General features: G+C 43.0%; 1 protein-coding gene across 2 annotated transcripts in view; it reads left to right on the top strand.

Moving 5' to 3' along the window:
• Positions 1-486: 486 nt before the first annotated feature.
• The window catches only part of CELF2 (CUGBP Elav-like family member 2), a 243,811-nt gene continuing 231,901 nt past the window's right edge, over positions 487-12,396 (top strand). For both annotated transcript variants that reach the window (XM_084304250.1, XM_084304249.1), the window contains exon 1: positions 487-740. In XM_084304250.1, the coding sequence (XP_084160376.1) occupies positions 667-740 (74 nt within the window). In that variant the 5' untranslated portion in view covers positions 487-666. The remainder of the gene's footprint in view (positions 741-12,396) is intronic.

The following is a 12,396-nucleotide window of genomic DNA, read 5'->3' as shown; positions in this document are numbered from 1 at the left end:
CCATGCCCTCAGCTTGGCGAGGCGGCTGCGCCTTCCACCCGCCAAACCTGCCCACAGTGACAAGGGGGTACATACAAACCAACCGCACGGAGTTGGTCTGGGGGTTTTATTTAGGAATTTAGGAAGAGGGCTTTAACAAGAAGAGGGCTTTCCCTCAGTGTGCACCTCCAACTCCACCAGGGCAAGGCTCAGACCCGGGTGGGGGGGATAAGAGGGCAGTGTCCCTGAGGCGCCGGCCAGCTCCTGCTCCGCCGTCCCTCTCAAACTTTGCCCGTGGGCACAGGGGGAGCCCCAGGGGACCCCCGGGGACCCCCGGGCAGGGCGGTGGGGCTCCGTTAGGCCTCTCCCCGGGGCCTCGGGGGTTAACCGGGGAGCTGCGGCGGGGAGGTGGCTCCGCCTCCCCGCTCAGCACCTGGCGCTCCACCGACACTTGCCTCAGCAGTCGATTTCGGAGGGGATTGGCGGAAAAAAAAAAAAAAAAAAAAAAAAAAAAAAAACACCGAGAGAGGGGGAGAGAAATGTGACAACTGCCGGGGCTGGCGGCTGCCGCGGGGAGGCCTCCGCACCTGTGCCTGCCTCTCCGCCGCCCGGCGCACTTGTGGGATCCGGCGAGCCCCCGCCACATCCTTCCCTCCACGACCGCCGCGGCGAGCCCCGGAGCCCAGCATGACTTCTTCGTTCAAGCTGGATTTCCTTCCGGAGATGATGGTCGACGGCCGCTTGCTGGTCTCTGACAGAATGTAAGTGGCGGCGGGGGGCTGCCGCCGTCGCCGCCGGGGACCCCCCCCTTCCATGCTCCGTCCTCTCTCTCTGCATCCCCTCCCGAGTCCCTCGCAGTTTCTTTTGCGATCCCCCTCCTTCCACTCCCCATGGATCCCGACAGCGTTACGAGTCGCGATAGGGGCGGGCAGGTCGCGCCCGAGGGGCCAAGTGTTGGATGCAGCGGAGGGGAGGGGGGGGAGAGAGAGAGGAGATCGGCGACCCCCTGCGCCCTGCCCGGCGGCATTAAAACCTATTGACCACGTTGAGATGGAGCAGCATCAGCTGGGAGTCAGAGCAGGCAGAAATCAGGGCGCTTTTTTCTTTTTTTTTTTTTTTTTTTAAACCTCTTTCTCTCCCCCCCCCCGTCCGGTGCGGAGAGTGTTAATTAACATGAGGCCGGCTGCCTGACGTGCGCTTGGACCGCTGATCAGATTTATCGGGAGGCGCCGAACGCAGGAATTTCGAAAAAAAAAAAAATATTAAAAAAGTATTCCCCTAGCCCGCCTCTGCTCCATTAATCTCCATCTGAAAGTTTCTATTATCACCCTCCTGGGCATTGCCAATTGAGAGGGGTTTTCAGGTAACCTAAGCCTGGTATGAAAAATAAAAGCTAGGGAAAGGCTCGTCGGCCGAAACATACGAAGGCTGAGCGCTGCTGCGCTGCGTTTTAACAGTGCCGAGGCTGCCTTTTATTTTGTTGCTTTTTCTTCTTTCCTCGGGATGACAAATGTGGTTTGGGTTGCATGAGAATGAAGCGAGAGGCGCTGGCACTGGAGCTATTCCGGCTGAGTTGCGAGTGTAAATAAAAACCCTGCGTGCAGCAGAGCCCCTCACCTGCGAGCTGCACGCATCAGCTTGTGTCCTGTGTGCGCCGATCGGAGACGATTCTGACTTTTTTATTACCTCCCTTGCTGGCAGCAAACTTTCTGCTCAGGTGGGATGCTTCCCTCAGCTCCAGCAGTGCTCTGAGCAGAGGCAGTCATCAGCGGCTGGTTGTTCGGGCAGCTGAGGTTTGGGAAGTGTGGCAGAGAGGGAAAAGAGGCAGGGGGGGAACCTACTTAGTGTGGATGTCTTCCTTGTTTTTTGCAGTCCTTGGAGGACAGCGGAGTGTTTGTGTAAATGCTGCCTGTTGTCTCTGTATAGTGATCCCAAAATCTCAATGAGTTCTCTGCTGGTTTCCCCCCTCCCGTAAGATCTGCATTTTTTATTGGCACCGGTCAGTTAGGTTTAGTTGGAAAAGGTGCTGTATCTCCCCCTTTTTGCTTAAAAATAACGCAGGTTTGACTGCTAGGGTGCAAAGTTGCAGCTGAACATTAGGATCGCTGGGTTTGCAACCCTCTGGAGGGACTTGCCACAGCTAAGCTTTCCCTTGCCTTCATCTTCTCGGCTCTGATTAGACTTTTCTACCTGCTGTCCTTCCAGGCAGTCAGAAAAGATACCACTAACAAACATCTCCAAGCTCTGAGGCATTATTAACTGCATCTGATGATGCCCTGTTGTCACTTAGGCTTATATAACTTTATCTCCAACTTGCCCCTCGAGGGGGGAGTACCATGTCAAACTCTTGCTCCTGCACGCTGTCTCTGCGCTCCTCTTCTCTGCGAGGCATCCATAATACATTTTAACACAGCTTGAAATGCAGTCAGTGTTCATCAGGCACAGGTCTTAATGTGTGTCCAAAGAAACAAAAATTTCTCTAGATATATGTCAACTTTGAAGCGGATCTCTAAATACCGGAGTGGAATAATGAAACTAGGAGGGTATTGCTTCCGCATGCATAGCCTTGTAGGATTTGATGCTGGTTTCTCTTATGTGTTTTTTTTTTTTTTTTTTTTTTTGGGGGGGGGGACTTTGTCATTTCTTGAAGGGAAAAAAAACTTCACCTCCTGCATCTTCAGTGGTCGTGTTGTGATGTTCTGGAAATGCTGTTTCCTTGCATTAACAAAGCTTTGCTTTGCTGCTGATCTAAGTAATTGTGAAGATGTATGATTTCAAGGGATCATGTGTCACGCATACAAATTAATATCAAGGCTAAATTGCTATTAACCAGCAGCGCATCCATCCCTAAAAAATCTTAAAACTAAATGCTCTCAGTGGAAGCGTTCCTCTCCGCCTTTCTAAAACTGTGTAATTCACTGTTTAAAACATGATTTCGTCCCTCTAGCCAAGTGGCAATGTGCATTTATTTGCCGGTCCCCAGCTCTCTGGACTAATCAGTGCTGAAGAGAATGCAGTTTGATTACGCATAAGGGGTCAGGGGCATGTCCACACCGTACCCTTTAGCTGGCCCACCCCAGACGTGCAGCCAGACACTAGCAGCGTTCTGCGGTGTGAGAGTGCATCCGAGAGCATGCTCCAAGTTAAGATGATGCACAAAACTTTTAACCTCGCCATCTGGTCTAGCCACTCAGTATAGTGTGGTTCAGCCTTTAGCAGAAAGGAATTTCCTATTTTAGAGTGAGGCAATTAGCAAGATGCATGTAAAAATCTCCTCTTCTGCTTTACAGTGAAAATTTGCGGAACTAGGTATTTTATTTCATTTTTTTTTTAATGCCAGTGGCGTATCAGATGTTTTAGGAAATTGGTACCATGCAGTATCACTTACGCTTCCCATTGTTTGTACATTCCAAAGTTGTTTGTAAAGGGAGTTATTTTCAATATCATCCATTCTTCCAACAAGCAACATGTAATGAGAAATGTCAATTTCCCTACCTATTTTGAAAGTTAACAGCTAGCTAGATAATCGCCAAAGTTAAAATACTATCAGCTCCAGTAGACAGCTAATTGCTCTCAAATGTTGCTGACTGCCTTGCTTTGCTGCTACTGTCTAGATGAATATAAGTAAAACAGACCATCAGGTACTTTGTGCATGGTTATTCAGTGTAAGTAAACTATATGCTTGATGTTGCTATAACTGATTAGTAACCGACTGGCAATTTTACCAATAAAAATTATTTCTGGAATGGCATGGGAAAATAGACGCTCTAGGAAATGAAATGTAAACTTTTGCTCTCGAGGGCAGATGGCAAGCTGGATGCTCAATCCATCACAAATGCTTGCAAAGAGATCACTTGGTTAGTGCTCTGGTTGAAAGATCAGAAATTGCTTAATGTTATTCATAGCTTGTGTGTGTTATTTGTGTGCAAGAACCACATATGAAGAAAATATGGAAGTATATGTGTGTATTTGGGCAGGGTAGGAGAGGGTTAACAATTCCTAAGGACAGTTACAAAATGTGAGCTCATTGTAATTTGCTTAGTAATTTTACCGAGTTACCTGTACATGCCAAGGGGATGGTTGTAAAGTGGTTGCTTTGAGGATTAAACACTCACCATAGTAACCCCCTGCATTGATTTCTGCAGTACCGCCAAAGGTTTTCGGTTTTGTGATGCACATTCCAGTGCCTGGGATTATCTTTAATGTTGATGTGAAATAGTGTCTTTTACTACCAAGACAAACTCAAATTTTACTTTAATAGTTCCTATATGGGCATAACGTCAATAAGTTCTGTGGTACGTTTGTCAGAGGGCTTAAAGCAGTCCGCATACAACTGCTTGGGTTCCGTGGTAATTATGCATGAAAAGTCCTTGGTCTTTGAATTCCTCTCTCTTTTCTCCAAGATGAGTCAAAATCAGATATATGTGCAATATACTGATTAAAAAGGCAGCAAAAATCAATCTGCAGTGCTCTTTGTATGCATTGTTTAATAAAGAAGGGATGTCACCGTTCACGGGTCATTCTTGCACTTAAAACAAACAAACAAACCTTTTCTTTCCCCCAGTAACCCTGCAAAATAGAGCCTTTACAGCATGAAGTGGAGGTAATAAAATTAACTTTTTTTCTTTTTTTTTTTTAACTTCACCGCAGGGAAAGCTCAACATACTGTCAAAAATAATTTATCAGCTATCCGTTTCTTTGTATGTAGAATGTCAAACCCTGATTTGCTAAGTGAAAATGGATATCTAGCTATCAGCTGTTTTCTGAGCCCAGAGCCTCACCCTTGTTCTGGCGTTTTATCCTAACTTTGATTCAGCAGTAGCTTTATGTTAAGTATTATGACTTGTTAGTTAACTTAATGCACGGAGATTCCTGGGGTTACCATCGAGAAAAAGCAAAGCCAACGAAGAGGAAATTTCTCGACTGTTGACTTCAGAAGGGAAAACAGATTTTCAGCTGTCAACTAAACAATTCTGATTTCAGGGGTCCTTCTCCCCATCATCTTTCCTGGTAGCTGACTAGAGTCGCACTGAGTGTTTAACCCACCATAACTTAGCACATTAATATTTAAATATATCTTCCACTTCCTATGATGTGATCTCACAAGTTTTTTAAGCCTCCCCCACACGTATTCATCATCCAAATTAATCATCAGTTATGATTGCTTTAAAAACTTTGACAAGTCTAAATATTTCATTGGCATTTTAGGATGTTTGATATCTTATGAGCATTTGGACTATTCAAATTTCATAATTAATTCATAGATTAATATAAAAATATTTCACCCAACTAATATAGGGGAAAGGTGTACAACATTTTTGTAGTTTTTAAAAACTCCTGGAATATAAGGAGGATATTTTGCAAGATGCAGCCCCCTAGAGAAAAGTCACTGTCTTATAACTTTAGCATAAAAAAAGCCTTCCTTGTAAAGCAAGGAGGTGATTTTTTTTTCTTTGCATTTCCACAAACTGTGTTTCCTGTAGTGGATTATTTCTCGGGTGTTCATATAATTGCAAAGTATATTGCATCTTCTGACATGGCTTCCCTTGATTAAAACAAACTGGTGGCAGGGCAAGGTTAACCAGAGGCTAAAGTCACAATATACAAAATGCACAGATAGAGTGAGCCTGAGCTTTCCTTAGCAAAGAGGTGGGAAAACAGGAAAAAAGCCTTCGTAGGTGCAAGAAAAATGCAAGAACTAGAATGCCTATTTGGAAAATAAAAACTAATTAGAGCAATAAATGTAATGTTCTCAAGTAATTGTGAAATAATTATTCCCCTTTAGAATCATCATACTTTAATTGCTTTCCCCCGCATTCCTGCATTCTGCATTCCTATGTAAAGGAATAGAAGCACTTGTGTTCCCTCCAGGATTTCATTTTTCATTTGCAGTAAGCTGCTGGCTTTCTCGTAAAGGTTTTCAGAAATATGTTGCCTTAAACGGTGTTGTGTTCTTCCATATGGCGTTAAATATTATAGGTGAATGGCAGATGCTGAAGCGATAAATTCTCTTTTCTCGTCCAGATAAAGCACCTTGAGATTTAGTTGCGCAGTTTATCCATCCTCTGTATCACAGATTTATAATCAATTCCTCATTTTCATTGAGATTGTATTACATAAATAGGACACACTTCAGCAGTGTATTCTCTTTGCTCACAGCTTGATCCTTGAAAAATCAGCTGACAATAGTTTAAAATTATAATATTAATAAAGAGAAGATCATCTGGCCTTCAAAATGACATCTGAAAGCAGCTTCTGTTTTGTGTTAAATCTTAATTACTGTATTTAAATGAATGCCTAAATGAGCCAATTCACAAAGGAGTTGCCTACTGTACCAATAGCGCCTGTTTGGTGATTTTTTTTTCCTTTGGAATTACACAAATTAAAAAAAAAAAAAAAAAAAAAACTTATATTGAAGAGAATGGCTCTATTTTCTCATGTTGTATAATGCAGGTGAAGACTGAGTATCTCGGGTCTAGTCCCTGCTATGGGACAGCTTCTCTCGTTTGGCTCCCCTTGCCTGTAAAGCGGTGCCAGTGCTTGCAGCCAAGTTCAAAGGTGATGCTTCAAAAGCCTTGGTGCAAGATGAGCAGGAGGAACCCTGGCCTCCTGAGCATCGTGTTGTGACCTCACCCATTGTTTGCTAAAGGGGCACCACCTTGTGCCGCCCCAGGGGAAGGGATTGTGACTCAGGACCATCGAGAGACACACACCAGCCCTGCAGGATTCCTCACCCTGGGAGGAGGCAGTCGTCCTGTCCAGCGGTTCCCAGCTCATCCTTCTCCACACTGCCACCTGGGATGCTCCATCTGTGAAGAGGTATGCAGGGAATTCACGTCCTTCCTTCCCTTGTTGTGCTGCACAAGTTGAGCCACTTCAGTTTGCCCGAAGAGGAACAGTGGCCTAAGCGTTTAGTTTTATTGGTTTCACGTTCCTGTTCATTTCTTGAATTGCTCTGTGGATCTTACTCTGGGGTTTTAAAGTTTACAGTCACAGTTGTTTCAGAAATGCGCTGACTGATCTTTTGTGAAAATGTATTAAATAAAAAAAATCAGATGACTTATTTTTTTCTTTCTCAGCTGTCATGCTAAAGCAAATACAGTTCTTGTGGAACGGCCTAACTCTGACCATCTCCCAGCAGTGTTAGTAGTTCAGTGCAGCACTAATCAACAGTTTTTTCAGTTTCTTGCCATTCAAATGTAATGGTCTGGAAACACTGGGGTGGATATATAGGTTATAACTACCTCTCTAGCCTGTGTGTGTAGTTGGTTACCTCCCTGGTAGGAGGAGAAGCGGTTCCTGCCGAAGTAACCATGAGCCTTTCTGTACTATGCTATATCAGGCTTTTATTATGCTCTGTTACCACATCGATGTCCTTTGAAGCAGTTCCAGACTGATCGCAAGTCACAGCTGACAAGAGCTATCTTTTGTTTCATAACCCTGAAAAATAATGAAGATCCTTCATCCTCTTAATCCAGAGGCGTGACGCTGTCGCCTTGTTTGATACACACTTGCTTTTCCCATTTCTTGTTTCTCCATGGCTTTGCGCCACTGATTCACTCAGAGATGCAAAAAATGGAAAATAAAAAATAAAATCTAAAATCTGCAGCTTGCGTGACCCACCACTTGTTGTGTCATTGACTGGAGACCTTGCTGGCACTCGGTCCAGTGGCACTGGGTGGCCTGGTGTACGATAAGTGCACTTCATTTGCCTGAAACAGGCCCAGGTAATTGAAAGTTATTAACTTCTGGCAGAGGATAACTGTATTTGAAAATCTACAAAATCAAGTAATCTATTCTGTTCTTCTCTTTAATTTATTTTTTTTTTTTCTGGCTCATTCAGTTGCCTGGATCTGTCAGCTTTTGTCTGCAGTTCATTGTTAGCGAGAGAGACATCTGGCTATGCCCTTTATCAATAAATGCTTTTATTTTTATTTATTTTTTTAATATTTTACCACAGATGGATTGTAGAACAAGCACTAGGAGTCTGAAACGTTGTCAAACATGCTGCATGCCCAGTGGCTATGTCTTAAAGAAAAGCCTATTTGGTAACTGTTATTCATACAAAACAATTCCAAGTTGATGGCTGCATGTTTATGTGATTTCTCCATGCTTTTTAGTAAACTTGATTGCCTCACCATATCTTTTTGGGGTAAAAAAATGTCATTTTTTCTGCAGTTTCTTTATAAACATGCAGAAAAGCTGATAATTTCATTAACCAGTAAAGGAACTTCCAAATTTTTTAAAATTCAGTTTAAATTTTTTCTTCCCAAATCTTGCTTAGAAACCTTTTTTTCATACTTCAGCTACCTTATCCAAACTACTTTTACCTTCTGCTGTCCAAAAAAAAAAAAAAAAGAAAGAAGGATAAAGTTCAGGAGATTATAGTGACTATTACTTTGAGTTTTGTTGTGAAAATCCATAGTTCTCTTGGATAATTTAGTCTTTAAAACTGATTCTTGACAGTGTCCTGATTGGAGCCTATTTCAAAGATTTTTACTGCAAAACCTAAATGCCTAATTAAGGGATAGCCACAAATCTAGATGATCTCTCTAGGGGGAATAGTGCAAACATCGTTCCCCTTGTCCTAAACTGACTTGCGTAATGCAACTTCTTCCTTCAAGCAGGGCAATTTTAGGATTGCAACATGAGCACTGGCTGTGCCTTCCCTGGCAGGTTTAGGGTTGCCAGCTCTTTCTGGAGATGTGTACTGAGTGGGAGGCAACCAGGGGGAAGAGGAAGAAATAAAATTAGTTGTTAATTTTGCAGGACATGTAAATGTACATGAGCAAGTGAAGCAGTTCTTGGAAAGAGAAGAACGTCTTTGGACACATAAAGCAACATTATCTGATATTTTATTGCAGACGATAGCCTGCAGTCCATGTTCAAGCCAAACTTCCAATGGCTTTACAGGAGCTTGGCTTAAATGAGGAATGCATAATGCTCTGCTTTGCTTCCAGTGCCAGCATGGCCAGCTCTGAACCATGAATTGTGATAGTATAAATGTGTTTGTTTTTTTGCAGTCTTTTTTTCCCATTGCTCACGTCAGACTGAGCTTCAACACAGAAACAAGAGGCAACCAACTTTTTTAGATACTATCCTACCTTGCTAGCCCAGCGAGTTGCTATGGTGTTAGAAGGCAGTCAATTTTAATTCTTTTGAGGGATGCTCACACCTCTCAGGTCGGGTGTGGGGGGTTTCTTTTGTTCTTGACGAGCTTTTTCCCCCTTGCCAGAGAGGAGGATTCATATCGGCGCCTGAGGGGCTCTCAATTTTCCCTGACATACATCTCTATCATTTGGCTGCAGAAGACAGAATACAACTTTTCCTTTTAAGTTGCTTTGCTGCCTGTGAAAAAAAAGACCAAATGCAGCAGCTTCGTAGCTAGGCTTAGATATAGCAGAAGGAAGTCCAACAATGTATTACTGACTTTTAAAACAATTGTCTTTGCCTGATTTCATTACTGCTTAAGTGTAGCTTAGTATCTCACATCCTAGACCACATTTATTTATCATCAAGACAAGGCAGTGTAGAAAAGTCCTTGGCCTTTTAATATCTTCTTCTTACCATGCTCATGTCTGTGCTGTTCCTGCAGTGCTTTACTAGAGTGGAATGAAGCTTTGTATGCCTTACTCTTCTATTGGAGAGCATGAAGTCTTTGGGGCAGATTCTGTGTCTTTCTGAGCTTTTTTTCTGCAATGGCTGTTACCAGGGACGTATAGACATTGAGTTAGGGTTCTTGGGTATCACAGTGACGTGAGACAGAAACAACTCTTCCACTTGCTCTGCAAACCCTTCCTTTGGAGCAAACATGCAATAATTCATGCAGGAGTGAGAACTGTTTTCCAGCCAGAAATCTGGCTTAGTTTGGCCTGAGCAGCCTTCAGCAGCACTGACTGCTATCTGTATTTTCAAAGTGTTATTCCAGGCTCCTTTAGGTCACTTCTTTTTCCCTTGTGTGTACAGTTTATTGGATTTGGGAAGAGGTCCTTCAGCATCACTGTTGCCTGTGCATCGTTGTTCAGGAACAGCAGGCTACTCGTAGTGAGAGATACATGCAGGGATTCAGAAAGGAACAATTTTCAGCTTGCAAAGATGCCCGTATTGGTACCTGGAAGCTCTGCAGGAGCTGGAGACTTTTTGGCTGTTTCTGTGCCTCTTTGCTCCCCCCATCCTCACCTCCGCATCAGGGGATACTTAGACTTTTTTCTCTCACTGGCCTTCGAAGGATTTGAAGGTCTCAGCATCCCCAAGCTGTTGGTTTCTATGCGAGTGGGTAAAGGAAACAGAGAGGACTGCAGCTGACTTTGGTCTGTCAGGTCTGTGATTTTCCTGTCAGATTTGAAGGCATAGGTACAGGGTGAATTTGGAGCTGAGAGATGCCAGGCCCCCAGGTAGCAAATGAAGAGAGAAGTATATGTTTTTAGGCAGATTTTCATAAAAGATGCAAACAAACTCAGGGTAACTTAGCAGAGAAAATCATTATTTAAAATTAATGTTATTTTTAGAAAGTGGAGCATCATTTGTCTTAACAGGAATAGAGATTTTATTTTTAAGCCCAGCAAAGCCTCAAATCCCAGAAAATGCAAAATTGGTGCTGATAATTTTTGAATGTGAACCTGGAAGGCTTCATGGAAACTTAGAAGGAAATAAATCAACTCCCCTCTCCTTCCCCAAAACTCTTTGGGCAAAAAAAAAAAAAATCTGTAAATATTTAACAGCAAATAATCACATTGCCAAGAACCAGCAAACAAAGCCCTTTTACCCAATCCTATAATATGCTGTAAATAATGAAAACCCTCGTAGATCTAACTGAAAAACTTTTTTTTTTTTTTTAATCAGTGAAGAAGCTTAGCATCTAGCACTTTAAAAAATCCATCAACATAGCTAAAACTCTTTTGCAGCCTCTTACCACCTCATGTCATGTTTTTTTCTGTCCTTGACACTTGCAATTTGCCCTGCTGATATCTGTTTAAAATGCTGGGAGCCTTCAGCATCCTCTGCTCCACATCGCATGCCTGCATGAAGCCTTCCTTCCCCTTTTTTCTGCCTTTCAAGGTAAGAACCACCCTGCTCTGCTATCTCCACGTAGCCACCACTAAAAGGTTACTGTGACCAGTGGGTCACCCTGTTATCACCACCCATTAAATATTCAAACAAACACCTCTGTGCTTCCTCCCCAGCTGCTCTGGTGGAAGAAGTTCCTATAAAAATCTGCAAAGCAAGTACTTTATTTTCCTTCTTCTTTGATAAGAGAGGTAGGACGAACCTATTGAACTTCAAGAATCACTTATAATTTATATCAGAACTGCGTAATGATTTTATATTCTTAGTTTCCAGCTAGTGGCTCATGTCTTGAAACTCCCTGGAAGTATGGCCTTCCTTTTTGGGCAGTGCTCCCTGACCCAGCATGCTGGAATTATCAACCCTGAGTATGATTTTCCAGGTCTTCTGGGAGTATGGATATATACGTTGTCAAAGCAACATCTTCATTAGCCAAAGTACGTTTTATTGCATTTTTATAGTGGTCTTTTGTTAGCAGGCCCTCCCAGCTCATTTTTTTTAAAGCAGTCTCATGCAACTGTTGTCAACCAACTCCTGTATTATCATGTGTTTTTTCTCACAACCACAAGTTGCCCTACTTACTCAATGCAAATCACTGGATCTACGTAACATGCCTTTCTCAAGGGCATCTGTTAATTCCACATGATAAGCTGAGAGTTTCAGCCAGCAATTTGGAGCGTTGAAAGAAGACCCGGTTAAACTCAGTAGGGCTTCAGTGTAATCATGTTTTAAGGAATTCTCCCAAATTATAGCCGTGACAGACTTCTGTGTTATTAGTTGCTCCAATGGTGAGGTGTTTGTGAAACCTTTATCACTAGAGGGAATGGTATTCTGTGCAATAAATGCATGCAGCTGGAAGTTAGATGATGCAGCAGGAGGTTATTAAGGGGCTTTAGTAGATTTTGGCCCTTTCTTTAAGATCTTGACTCTGTTTTCAGTGAAGCTGGTGGTAAAACTCAGCTAGCATGAGTGGAATCAGGTCAGAGAGTGTGATTCCAGACAGACTGGTTCTTAGGCATAAACTAAGGACCGAAGCCAAGGCTTGCTGGAGTCGATGGGTAGGCTCCCTTTGATTTTAAGGCACTCTGTGTGTGTGATCCAAATGCACCATGTACAAACAAAGACAAAGAAATTACGTTGATTGGACATATTCAGTGTGACAAGAGCTTAAGTTTGATTCTCCTTCTTGCTTATGAAACACAAGTGTATGCTTCTCCACGGGCTTGCTGGAAGACTTTTTGGTAGTTGTGTGCTAGGACTCCCAGTTAGTGCAAGTGCTGGCTCCTGCTGCTAAGAATCACAACCCTTTATGAAAACGGAGAGAAAGTAATGGTTGATAGTCATAAAATTTGG

This window comes from Netta rufina (assembly GCF_964035555.1).
Source record: "Netta rufina genome assembly, chromosome: 1".
Taxonomy (NCBI): Eukaryota; Metazoa; Chordata; class Aves; order Anseriformes; family Anatidae; genus Netta; species Netta rufina.
This window is presented reverse-complemented; position numbering and strand designations above follow the sequence as displayed.